Source organism: Camarhynchus parvulus, chromosome 10 (genome assembly GCF_901933205.1).
Source record: "Camarhynchus parvulus chromosome 10, STF_HiC, whole genome shotgun sequence".
Taxonomy (NCBI): Eukaryota; Metazoa; Chordata; class Aves; order Passeriformes; family Thraupidae; genus Camarhynchus; species Camarhynchus parvulus.
In genome coordinates, this window is record NC_044580.1 from 12,032,537 (window position 1) to 12,045,809 (window position 13,273).

The 13,273-nt window shown below is 44.3% G+C and overlaps 1 protein-coding gene across 3 annotated transcripts in view; it reads right to left on the reverse strand.

Moving 5' to 3' along the window:
* Positions 1-7,928: 7,928 nt before the first annotated feature.
* ARNT2 (aryl hydrocarbon receptor nuclear translocator 2) overlaps positions 7,929-13,273 on the reverse strand; it is a 96,759-nt gene continuing 91,414 nt past the window's right edge. The window contains exon 20 of one of the 3 annotated variants that reach the window (XM_030954964.1): positions 7,929-12,438. In XM_030954964.1, coding sequence (XP_030810824.1) covers positions 12,340-12,438 — 99 coding nt within the window. In that variant the 3' untranslated portion in view covers positions 7,929-12,339. The remainder of the gene's footprint in view (positions 12,439-13,273) is intronic. The other 2 variants (XM_030954966.1, XM_030954965.1) reach the window with 2 other exon arrangements.

Consider the following 13,273-nt stretch of genomic DNA (forward strand, 5'->3'; position numbering starts at 1 on the left):
CTGTGACAGAGTGCCTTCTGATTTCTATTATCCACTGCCCAACATGATAGCATGAGTGGGGATTGCAGGCTCCAACATGGTCCCCTTGAACAAAGAATAAAATAATTCCTTATCAATGCTCAGAGCCCCAGCCTGAGATGAGCTGCGCTTTTTGCAGTGCTTGGCTCACTACTTACTGCTGTCATTCAGAGTCCAGCCCCAGAAAACCTCTGTGGACCTTGAAGACTGTCAGACAAGTTTGCTGCAGGTGACACAGCAGGTGAGTGTTCCTCTTTCCTGTTGTCACCCTGCAGTCAGCAGCACAGGAACAGCGTTGGATCTCCAGCCCTGCAGGGGTCCACCTCCCTGGGGAACCTGGCTCTGCATGTAACTGCTGGAGAGGAACAGAGAAAGTACTACTGACAAACACTGCAGAAACAACGTGATACAGATGTGAAAGCAAAGCTGAGAGCCAGAGGCTGCTCCTGTGGTGAGAGTCATTCCCATCCTGTGGAGTAGAGTGTGGAGCAGTGGGATCAGGGAAATGCTGTCACTTAGCAACTGCATTACCACAAGAACCAGAACCAAACTATCTGAAGTGAGAAATGTCACTATTTTTTGGTGCAGCTGTGCCCACATGCTGGAGCAAAGGGAAGGGATTTGAGTCCTGGGATGCTGGTGCCACCCACAAAACCAAGAGAAGGGCCCTTAACAGTAAACAAGGGAGTGAGTACCGCAGTGGTGTTCCTCTTAGGATGTGAGTCCCACTACAAACTGAAACAATTTGTCAGAGGAATCAGCTCATTCAGGTTCTGAGGCACTTCACTTATCCAAACCCACTGCTTTTTATCCTCAGAGTGGTAGTAAATGGCAACCCATTCTCTGTTTTAAAAATTCATTGTATTGGACACTGCTACAACTGTGTTTGGGAGGATGGGTCACATTAAATACATCCCTTGTTCTTCTACACCCTGCAATGCACAGACAGAAAAGAGGCATTTTAATAAAAGAATAAAGATCACTTGTTGGGTGGCTGGCCATGTCCTACACCAGGCAAAGTTTTGTCTTGTCATAATACATTCAGAATGAGAAAACACAACACTGAGATTGTGGGTGCTCAGAGTCATTAACTGATAGATTTGATTCTTACAGCAATATATTTTTAAGCAGGGGTGGGTGGTCATCAGCTGAGGAATTCTCCTAAGGTGAAAAGAGGTGCCCTTCCTACCTGCCATATGGACACCAACCCATCCTCCCCCAAAACCAGCTCTCAAGTCAGGAACCAGGCTGGAAAGCAGAGTGTGGTAGAGAGGAAAAAGCTCACTGTTCCAGCGGGTCGTATCACCCATAGCCCCAGATATCAACATTTTCTATAATGATTTTGTTTTTCATTTCCTTACTTTCTGTTTGTGAAAATATCATCCTAGAACAGGGATTTAGGATTTGTGCTTACAAATAAAATAGACTATAACTTGCCTAATGGGAGCAGTTTAGTTTTACACAGTTGTCTCTTGACATGTTTACACAGCTGGCCAGATACCATTAAAACATATTTTCTCAGGAGGCAGTGTGGTCTAGTGGAATGAGCATGGGCCTAGCAGTCAGGAACTCCCACGTTGTAATTTTGGGTCACCAGTGGTTTGGTTTCGTGCACAGAACCATCCAACCCCTGTGCATGTCAGCGTCCCAAAATGACACCTCATTTGGGAGTGTGGTGCTGAAGATCCACATGGGGATCTTTGGGAGAGGATCAGAGCCCTGATGTGGCACCCAGAGTGAGAAACATACAACTAAAGACTGGAGGGATGGATTGGAGATGATTCTGCATCTTCACCTCTGGTGGGTTTGGCTTAGGCAGTCCCTGAGTCAGAAATGATGCACCTGACATGGTCCTGTGCAGGCTGTCCTGGTCCAAAGTGAGATCACCCATGAGCACTCATCCATGAGCACTCTTCCCAGCAATGAGCACAACTTTCCTGGAGAGACCCCCAGAGCTTCGCAGATCCTTAGTGAACTGGAAAAGTCAACAAGCAGCAGAGCTAACTTTTAGCTCAGGAATATGAATGGCTAAGAACCATCAATTTCCAAAAAGCTGATGAGCCTATCAAATATTACATCTGAATAGAAGATTGCACAACAATAGAATTTTAAGTACCATGGAATGACTGGTTCTAGTTCTAGCTCAGGTGGTTAAAAATCAAATAAAACCTAAACTAATGTAATTTATCATTGATAGCTCAATGACACGGATCTAGGGCCTACACTATGACACCACTGAACTTACAGCCTTCCTTCTTAGATTCCTTCAATCCAGGATACTTTTGCCACAGCATCAAGGTGACAGGGTAGCCTTCACATCTGTCCTACAAACTGCATGGACACCAATGCATAGTTCTGGGTGATGATCATGGAATTAATCCTATGCGAAAACATCTTAGCTGTTAGCCAAATTGTGATCTTACCCATTAAAGATCCTCTTTGTTTACTTCTCCCACTGGTCATGTCTGGTAACTGCTGTGTTTGTGCTTGACTGCTGTTAAAAAGGGTTTTATTTGATGGGATATTGGAGATTCTCCAGCAAAACAATGTTCCAAATCAGGCAACAGCTATTGTGCTACATCAAGATGGTCTCTCCTTTCTCAGTGTCTCAGGGCCTGTAATAATAAATAGCTTGCAGAATTCAGGGACTGGCTATGCTGACAGACTCTCTCTGGGCTTTTGTCAGCAACCTCAGGGGGCTTTTGTCAACAGCTTGAGTCATTTTAGAGGAGAACTGGTCTGCTCTTTAAAGGATGGGTGTGAGAACAGCTCAGCAGCAGAAGGTCTGACAGGTGATGTGGCACAGAGCACTTTCTCAGGGTTTCTGGATATGGGGAAAGTATGAGTCAGGGGGTGAGGAGATGGTTACAGCCTGAGTCTAATGGCCATGGATGTTCAGCCCTGGCTCAGCTCTGCCTGGACCTTTTAACTGGCTCAGGGTCAGTGACCACGTCTGGGTCTTCCTGCTTCTCTGACCCTGTGGCTGTGCTGAGGGCTGGAGCTGACCCCACTGAATCCCAGGAGCACTGAAGGTGCAGCACCACACGGACCTCCTGGGAAAGCAGAGCTCTCCCCAGCTTGAGACCTGGCCAGCCAAAGCTGTGTCCAGCCAAGGATGGAGACAGCAGGACCTCTTCCCACAAACTCTCTGACAGAAGATGTCCAACTTGCCCATGCTGCACACTCACAGCTCTGCCTGCAAAGCCCTGCTGTGACCTGTGTGATTCAGCAATCACACCTTCTCCTCCTCCACTGCTCAGCTCTGAGTCTGATGAGGAAACAGAAGAAGCTGGGAACCATTTCAGTGGCATTTCTGGGCACAGTTGAGAGAAGTACCATTTTTACCTCAATTTCATAGGTGACAGGGAATCAACAAATCTGACAAGCAGCATTTAGTTTCTCAGAGAAACGTTTTCTCTTCTGGATGGCAGACTTAAACAGCAAAGAAATTTGTGCCTTGAGGGTATCTTTAACCCAATTTGAGAACCTCCTGGAAGTCAGAGTTATTAATGGACTCCTTGCTGGAAGATCACCTCCAGTGTTTTAAATGGCTGTGAAACATGCTCCTGATGGGAGAACAAGCACAAAACCAAGAGGAAAACAGGAATCTGTTATCTGATATTCCCACCCCTGCTCATAAAGTTTTCTTTTTCAGTGCTGGAGTCTTGGCTGGTGTTAAAAGAGTCTTGTAAAATTGCCTTGACACCTTATCACCATTAGTACAAAAATCCACCCACCCTTCACCAACACAGTGGTGCAAGGGACAAAATGGGGATTTTACAAACCTGTCAAAGGAAATCTGTTTCCAGGACTCGACAGTTCTGCAATGAAGTGTTGTGTATCTATAGTGATCTATAAATACCAAACGTTACCTTTCACTGGATTCAGATTTTTGCCTTTTAGTAGCCTTATTTATATAATTGACACTTGCTTCAGTGGGTTTGCTCCAGTATTTCATTACCAGCTGATATATCCAGGTCAGCCTTGGCAGGTTAGTGCAGAACCCCACTCCCTCAGCAGGGTCTGAAAATTCAGGTCAATTCACATAACTTTGATGAACCTTTAGAACTAAAATGATTAAAGTGACAACTTCCATTGATTCCCTGCTGAGGTCTCCGACCTTAAATCACAGAGGTCACAAAAAATATGTGAAGAATCTAAATAAACTCCTATTCAGAACTCCATTAGATTAAGCATCTCTGTGCAGGGGGGGATCAATATGGCTTAAAGGAAATGCACAATGCTTTACAGTTTCTCAATAATTAAAACTTCTCATAGGAATTTCACTGAATACATTTTTTTCTCAACCTCACCAAATGCAGTTTTTAAACAGACATGCAAAGATACCTAAGCATCAATTCTGCAAATTTTTCACAAAACTGCAACCATTTACTTTCAGGGTTTCATAGATTAAAATTGTTCAGTCAGAGGGCTTGGTAGTTTTCCGTGCCATATCATTATGGATGTAAACATTCAGTGCTTGAGCTTTGTGGGTACAGTGACAAAGATCCCTTCCTACGTCACCAAGTAAATCATCAGGCAAGAACTTCTCCTGACTACACAGGACAACCACGATGACACATGGGCTTGGTATTGAAGAGGCCATGACTCCTTGACACTGCACAAAATCACTGTACTAGCCCAGACTTTCTTTCACTCTAGCATCATTTTTTCCTTTTTGGAACAGAAGCTGAGCAGGAGCTCTGGTGGGCTGAGCAGACACACACTGGAGAGCACTGGGAGGAGGCCCAGGAATGCAATCCCACCTCTGCAAGCTCTGCCAAGGGGACACTGTGGGGAGGTGACAAGCTGGTGTTTCCAGGTACCTCTTATGCAGATGAGCTCCACATCACTTCCATTTCCTAGAGCAGAGCATGCTGCAGCAAGCTGACTCCATCACATCCAGGGACCAGCCTGAATTACCTCAACCAGCTCTGACTTTTCAGAGTACTCTGCGCTCTCTTGGTGGCTGGAGAAGGCAGCAGCAGGTAACTAAGCAGAAGAAGGATGGGAGACATCCATTAACAGTCCCATTTTAAAATGAAATATAATTTAATTCAGCAGCAGCAGCACTGTACAGCGTTGCCTTCTGATGACTTTTGCTCCAAATTATGTGAACCAGAAACAATGTTACATTTGTTTGAATGTGATTTGCATGGGGGAAGGAATCCCACAGCATTTACAATACCTCTGTGAGTCAGACTTTGGTGTCCCTGGTCCGTCACATCCAGGAGGTGCTGAGGAGAGAGGAGGGCTGCTGCTGGGACAATTCCACTGGACAAACACCCCCACTGAGTGGGCAGTATTATTACCCAGCCTTTGTCCCCTGCTACATGCCCTGCAGTGAAGGCAGTGGGCTGTGTTTACAAGCGCCAGGGCAGTGTCTTCTCTTGTGTGTTCATTTAGCAAACTGGAGGCCTCAGACAACAAAGCAAACACCAACTCAGGTCTTCAAAATCCTTGTTCCTCAGTGGCAATGGGTCTGTCAGGCCAGTAAGTTCAGTGCTAAATGGAAAATAAGTATCCTGTGATTTTATTTTGTAGACTGAAGCCACTTTTCCATCAGGGCCACACACAGAACTGCACTGAGCTCCCAGGGAAGGGTCATTAGCCACAGCACAGCCAGGGATGGGCAGCGACTGGGGAGGCTCTGAGAGCCACCCAAAACATGTTTGGGATGACAGAGTGCACCAAAGTAGTTCAACCTTGCACTGCTTCTTGTTTTCAAAAATGTTCCAAGTATTTAAAACTTCACCTTCCTAACTGCAAAGAGGTGCTCGCTATTTTTAGCAGGCAGCAGCAGGACACCAAAGTGTTGGGGGATCTCCAGCAAGGGGTGTGTGTACTGGGGAAAGCTCCAAAGCTGCAGTGGGGCTGTCCTCTGTCCCCAGGCTCTGCTGCACAGCTGTCACTGCAGTGGTGTGTGTACAGCCCATACACTTTTGTCTACAAAAGCCATGGCAATGCACTTCTGCACTTCAGCATTGTCCAGGGCGAGCCTAGCAGTGACATTTTTTTCAACTGGGTCCCAAATGGCACATTTTGTATATCAGTATTTAGTGCCAGTCTATAATTAGAAGATAATTTTTTCCAGAGCTAATGAAAAGATGCCCTAGCAACCCCTGGATATGATCCCAAGTCCATTAATACAGCTCAAGTGATTCCATTTCATTTTATGTGGGACAGACCACAAAGTTTGAAGAAACATGCTGCCAAGTATTTTCAAGCAGGAATATGCTGAAACTTGGTAAAAAAGGATAGAAGAATTCATCCTGCATCTGTCCCTGTTATATACAACTTGGAGAGCAACTGGGGAAATTAAATGAGTAATACCTCCTGAACTATGATGGTATTTTGATAGAAATAAAGCTAAGAAATAGCTCTGATGGAAAAATAAAGAAAAATGTATTTCTATCACCATAATGAAGACTGGACCTGTTGTTATGATTCATTAGTGCCAGCTGACAGAGGCAAAGATGGTGAGTGTAGCAACACAGTGAGCCTTAGCTGCATTTTATCCCTGCATGCAGCCTGGACAGATTTCTACCACAGTGTCCTGCTGAGACCATCAGTGACCATCAGCCACCAAACATGTGGCTCCATTCCACATCCAGCATCTCCAAACCCAGATTCCACACCAAAATCAGCACTTCCCAGCACTCCACACCCAGCTGTCACCACAGTGCCCAGAAGTACACTTGATTTAGCATGTGAGAGAACAGCTAATGATGACCCACATGAAAGGAGTGCTAGAAGGGATCTTAAAGCAGCTCGACCACACTGTACCCTGCTTGGCAGGGGTGCAACCCCATTCTGTGTGTGCCTTTCTGTTTGGATAATGTTCTTCAAAAGCAACTACAAACCTATTAAACTGCACCGGAAAAGCAGCAAAGAGCTGCCAGGATGAAAGCGGCTGCACTTCCAAATGGGGCTCAAGGTCTGGCACATGCCTGCTCATCAGAGATGCTCACCAGCACCTGAGCAAATGCCAGGAGAACATCACTTCATTGAAAACTCAATTTTCACAGCAAAACAGCACGAATGGCCCACTTTCACTGAGCAACCTGTGTCTCTGGGATGAGCACACAGTGAGCAGAGCCCAGCAGAGCAGGGGGGGCTGGTGGCTGCCTCTGATTAATCCCATCCCAGTGCCCCAGTTCCCTGCCAGGGCCCAGCAGAGCCCACGCCTGCTCTCCACAGGCAGAGCCCTAAACATGGAGTATGAGCTGTGGAAACGCCACCTACCCCATGCCAGGAATGCAGGCCCTGGAGCACAGCGTCCTCAGCTCCTGCCATGGCACAGTCACCAGCTTTTTGGATTCACGAGCAAGGTGAGTCCTGCTCACAAAGCATCAAGTAGACAAAGAAATAACAATATAAATGCAATGAAGACCCACAGTGAAAGACAAATGTGCCTTGCATAGGCAATCTGAAAAGGTCACCAGCATGTTTGTGGCAAGGATACAAGTATTTTTTAACTTTGAACAATGAGACCAAAAGGTAGACAAGGAAACCACTGTGATACCACCCCAGGGAGTGAATAAATACTGGCCCAGACCATGAATTAGCTCCAAACCAATTGTGCTCTAATGAAATCCTCTACAATACAGCCACCAATGCACACACCTCAGCGTCATCAGTAGAACAGGCTGTTAATTAATGTTTTTCTGGAACACTTTTAAAAGTTGAGCTCTCAAACTATCATTCCTCTCCTGCTCCCTCTGGACAGCCTTTACAAGACAGATAAAAGAGGAACATCCTGTCCCCAACCACACAGCACTGGAGGAGATTTCAAAGACAAAGATCAATGCCTCATCTTCTGATTTTTGGCATGGATCTTATAATTCAGGGTTACTTCTTACTTGAAAATTCCCAACAGGACATTTTACTTATTTACAGAAAGACAGGAATTAACAACAGCTCATGACATTTTTATTTTAATGAAATTTAAAAAGGCAGTTATTAGTTATACATACACACAACTGATTCTGTACTTGTTAGTCATAAATATAGAACATTCAGAAGTACAAAATACACTTTATCCACAGCACAATTTCACATCAATATGAAGAATTTAAACAGATATGTAACCAAGTGCCTAACAATGACAGAAGCCCATTTTTGGAGTTGTTTCCTTTTTTCCTTTCCCTTTCTTTTTTAAAGACCATTAATCTAGACAAAGTAATCCGTGCCCACAGTTATCAGTTTCATGAAAAGCACTCTGGTTTAGAGTAGAAGTCTAACCTTTTAAAGACAATTAGATGCCATCACCTTTTCTCTGCTCCATTAACAGCAACAAGCCCAAGCCCACATTCTCTTCTTCTCACAGTTAACAACTGTGAAAAATGGGGCTCTGGCAAAAATCACCTGAAGCCAAACTTGAGCACTGCCAGGAAAAGTGAAAATATCTGAACTAGAAATTAGTCCACTCGATACCTTGCAAACAAAGAGCAACAGCAGTATGACACCAATAAGGCATTAATGACAAAATGGCTGTATTATTCTTGAAAAAAGAGTACACCTATGTATATAAAAATATATGTCATAGCAATTGGGTAAATCCAACACTATTTAACACTGTGCCAAAAGTAATTAAGAGTTAAAAAGGCAGTTCTGCAAGAAGTATTTACAGTTTCATACTGTACTTCAAAAGAAAAGAAAAGGCAACAAAGCTACAAATGGAACTATCTGGTTAAAGCATCACTGTAGGTACTGCCAGTAGCACTTGTACAAGTAATGTGATGGAGTCTTGGATTGTTCTTCTGAATAAATGAATATAAATATTTTAGTATCTAAAACTGTCTCAGTCTATATGTCTGCTCCTTGAAATAACTCACCCAGACCATCACTATTTGCAGTTTCCTGCTCCATGAGTTTAAAACCCAGAAAATTCAGTTTCAAGAAACTGTGTTTGCAACAGTTCAATCAGAAATCACAGCTTTATTTCCAGCTTAGAAAAAAAACCCACAAAAGGAATGAGAAATCCACCACCTATGAAATTCTGGAAATTGGAAGCCAAAGTGCCAACAAAGCTACACCGACAGCACGTAATAAAAACATCAGCATTCCCAATGCACCTTATAACTGCAGCTACAGGGTAAGCTAAGTAAGGAAACACAAGATACAGCACAGCCAAGGCTACACAGCTCTGTCAGCCACAGCACCTGGGGGGCTGTTGGGGAGGAGCAGGCAGGGACACAGAGGGGCCAGGGCAGAGCCCTGCAGCACGAGCAAAGCCTCACCTGCAGCAAAGCCTCACCTGCAGCAAAGCCTCTCCTGCAGCAGTTCTGCCTCAGAAGCACCAAATTGCCAAACTTGTGGATTGCTCCCTCCTCGTGGCTGGGAATGGCAGCCCAACACCTCCCACCTGGGCTGGGGGAGATGGAGGACCAGGAATGGCAGAGGAGCAGGGCAAGGGTGGAAATGCCAAGAGTAAAGCGCTGGCTCAAGATGGCACAATAGAAACAGCTGACTGGGAAAGCCCAAACCTGGCACTGCCCACACTGCCCTGGACAGAGCAGCCATCACCTTCCCTCACCAGGAAGGAGCCCACAAGGTGAGGAGCAGTCCATGCTCTGATCCCTCACACATACTGACTTCAAAAAAACAACAAGAAAAAGAGAGATGTGCTTAAATTTCTTCTAACAGTGCACTTTGAAGTGCACAACCAAAATCTGTACACGGGAAGCCTTCTTCAGTAGTAAAAAACCCACAACACACTGAGGAAGTTATCATTGCTGATGTCAGGAGAAAGAAAATGACTTAAAAAATCTTATTTTTAAATTGAATTCAGGAAGTAAAATAAACTATAAATATACTCAGAGCAGTTTGCTGGCTCAAATAAAACACAGGAACAGCACTTTTTAGCTGAATTCATTATTCACTTTATGGAAAAATTTATAAAAATTTCAGAAAAACTGACATTTATCATGTCAAGCATCTTCTGTGGAGAGACACAAACTGCTCATCTACTGCTCCCTCCCTCATAAGCAGCCCCTTTCAAAACCCTGCACAGACAATGAGCACCTCACTCACTGGTGCAGCATCCAGGCACCTCTTAAGAGACACCAGTGAACTTTACAGCAGAACTTCCTTTGCCTCTCCAATTCCATGAGCAGTCATTCATTTGAGCAGCATGAGGGGAAAGGGGGATGGCTCCAAGAGAATAAACATCCATGTATTTAAAAGCAAAGTGCATAAGCACATGGCTTGCTCACCTAAGATGGTATTTTCCAGATCTCTGGGGGAGAAGAGATAGGAAGATTTTTGCTTGTTCTCAGTGTGATTTGGTGAGGCAAGTGCAGGCCAGGAGATCCGAGGCCTCTCCAGTACCTCATCTAGAGATATACAAAACTGTCCTAAAAAGAAAAAGACTCCCTAGCCCCACTTGCACATAGGGTAAGAGATTGGTCCCAGATTTGGTGAGAGAAATAGTAAGGAGGACTCTTCCTGGCTACTGAACATGATATGCTGATCTGGGACAAGGCTGGGACAGCCCCATTAGTGCCACCCATGTCCCTGGGCCAGGCTCACCTGAACCCTGCCTGGCCAGAGCAGGGCCTGCCTGCTCCCCAGGATCCCACCCCAAAATATGGACTGTGGTGCTGTGCACCCTGTCCCCACTCAGACACACCCCAGAATTCGAGAGGGGCTATGAGAAGGTAGAGCTTAATCCTGTGAAGTCTAAGAATGGCTGCACACACTGAGATCTTCTGGATGGGGGCTATGCCCTGCGGCTGTTCTTCCCAGGTCCTTCATGGCCCCTGAATGTCCAAAAGCTGAGGGAAGCTGCCCCTTCCTCCTCTGCACCCAGCCTCAAAGGTTATGAACAACCTGCATGCAGGAACTTGGGGCTTTGTGAGTGATTCTTTGTGTTCCCATCCCAGAAGAAACGATCGGGATAAAATCCTTACAATCCAACCTCTGTAACTCATCATGCACATGAAATACTGAACAAAACGATTCCTACCACATCTCTCATGAAGACATATGGCAGGTGACTCACCCAAGAGGAAGGTGATTAACTTACCTCTCTGGAAAAGCATACAGCATTCAGAGCAGTCAAGAGTCCCCAACAAACCTGGTATGCTGAAAATCCCATTTTTAACAGAAAAGGGTTAACAGAAGCATTTACTTGGGAATCCAAGCAAAAATTCAAGTTATCACTGTGTATGCAGTGGACAATAGTCCAATCAATACCTATATACCAACTCACTTTAAAAAAATTATACACTACAAAACCATCTCACTGCTTGCAGCAAATGAGCTTGAACGATTTCCTAGTAACAGCCACCACCTTCCACTGTTAAAATGTGAGGTTTCACAGTATAAAAAGTACTTCACAGAAAGGAAATGCAGCTAATATAGAAAATGCAATCTCAATGTGTTTACAGTCATTTTTTAAGAGGCAATATTTTTGGGAAAGCAAGAACAATAATAATTAAAGCAGCCAGTGAGAAATGTACAAGGTTATAGGCCTCAATTCAGTGCAAAACCAGACTAATAGCTTATGTAAGTAAATGTTTGTTCTGAATAGAGAACCACCTGAATTAAAAGTAAGAACACCTATGTGAAGTGATGGAGACTCCCACGATATTCAATTCCTTCACATACATCATCAACCTTTTCAGTACACTCCAGAATGGACCCTTTGTAAAGGCAAAAGAAACCAGTACAGGAAATCACTTCATACAGCACAAGATATACATAAAGTACCAAAATGTACACACATTCAAGTTTAAGTTAGAAAAGGCAGAGCTGAATCTTCTGGTGAGAGAGGCCTACATTATGTTGCTTTATCTCAACATTTAAAGTGACCTAAAACCTACAAGAACCAAAGAAAACAGAATATTGTGTCTGCTTCCAGAAACTTAAGCTTAAAGCAAGGCATCGAAATTGAGCGGTAGGCACTGTAACGAGACATGACCTTACCTTTTCTCTGTTAGTCTTTGTTACTTTGTTATCTATTGAAAAAATTACCATTCAAAGGAAATATTATGCATCATTCACATTCAAATATTTGAGACTCAGAGATTTGTTTTTTAAAAACAAGCAAAATTTTTATCTCTGAGGTAGATGACAATAAAATAAAAAAAAAAAAAACAATGGAGCTGTCAATGAACACTAACAAGTGCTGGAGCTCCTCTGTTGGCACTGGTGCACCCCAAGGAGGAGAGAGCAAGCTCTACACCACTATCTGAAATGTGAGAAATGTGTCTTCTTGTTTAGTAGCTTCTACAGAAATGCAACACAGAAAAAGCAGCGCCAAAATTACACTGAAAAGGCCTTGGAGAAGAAGAACTTCCATTTCTGCTTCGCAAGCTACTCGGAAAATGGTGGAAACATGCCCAGGTCAGCAAAATCTTCAATGTTGTAATTGCCAGTACCCTGTGTGGGATCCCCAGGCATCGGCAGCATGTCCTGCACGATAAGGAAAAACCAAAGTGAAGTCTCACTTGCCAACACATTATCCAGACACAAACTGTTTCCTGCTCATCTTCTCAGTGTAAAACCAGAAAAGGCCAAGTTTAGATAAATAAGGTGAAAACCAGACCTGTGCAGAGGGCTGGGCTAAGGTTTAAGTGCTACTTATATTTTGCTGGAGTGTTTCTGAACAAAAAGTGGGATTTAAGCAAGGCAGAAGTTTTGCTCCTCTGAAATAAAACACATTTGAACTGCCTCCTATTCCTCCCAGACTGAGACAGCTCCCCTTGGAATGGGAGGTACATATGGAGAGCAGCAAACTCTCTGGTTTCACTGCATGGGGAATGTACAACATCTCACACACAGAGCTCCAGCTGTGTCAGGTGGCATTTGGGCAAGGTCTCACTTCCTACCAGCACTCTCTAGGTGAACACTGCTCTGTGGAACACCAAGACCCCAGCTAAAAAGGTGCCCAAGCAGCCTTCATGAATGTACAGAGGCAGAGGAAATAGCAGGAACTTCCCAGGAGAAATGGGATTTTGTGGTAATTGCTCTCACGTGTCTTGAGCCAAGTGAGGTCTCTGCAGGAGGCTTCAAAAAACACTCAACCTTTCCTCTCAGCTGGAGACTGAAGCCACAGGGAGAAGATATCCCTTGCTGGGAAAACCCGAGTTTACACTTGCTTTTCCTGTCAGTCCTTACAATAATAAACTCTTACCACAAAGCCAAGTCTTGCCAGGGATGGCTCAGTATCCTCACAATAAAACAAAACCAAAAAACAAGTAAGAAAGCTCACAGGATCTGCTCTGCGAAAGAACTGAGAGCTGCTGCA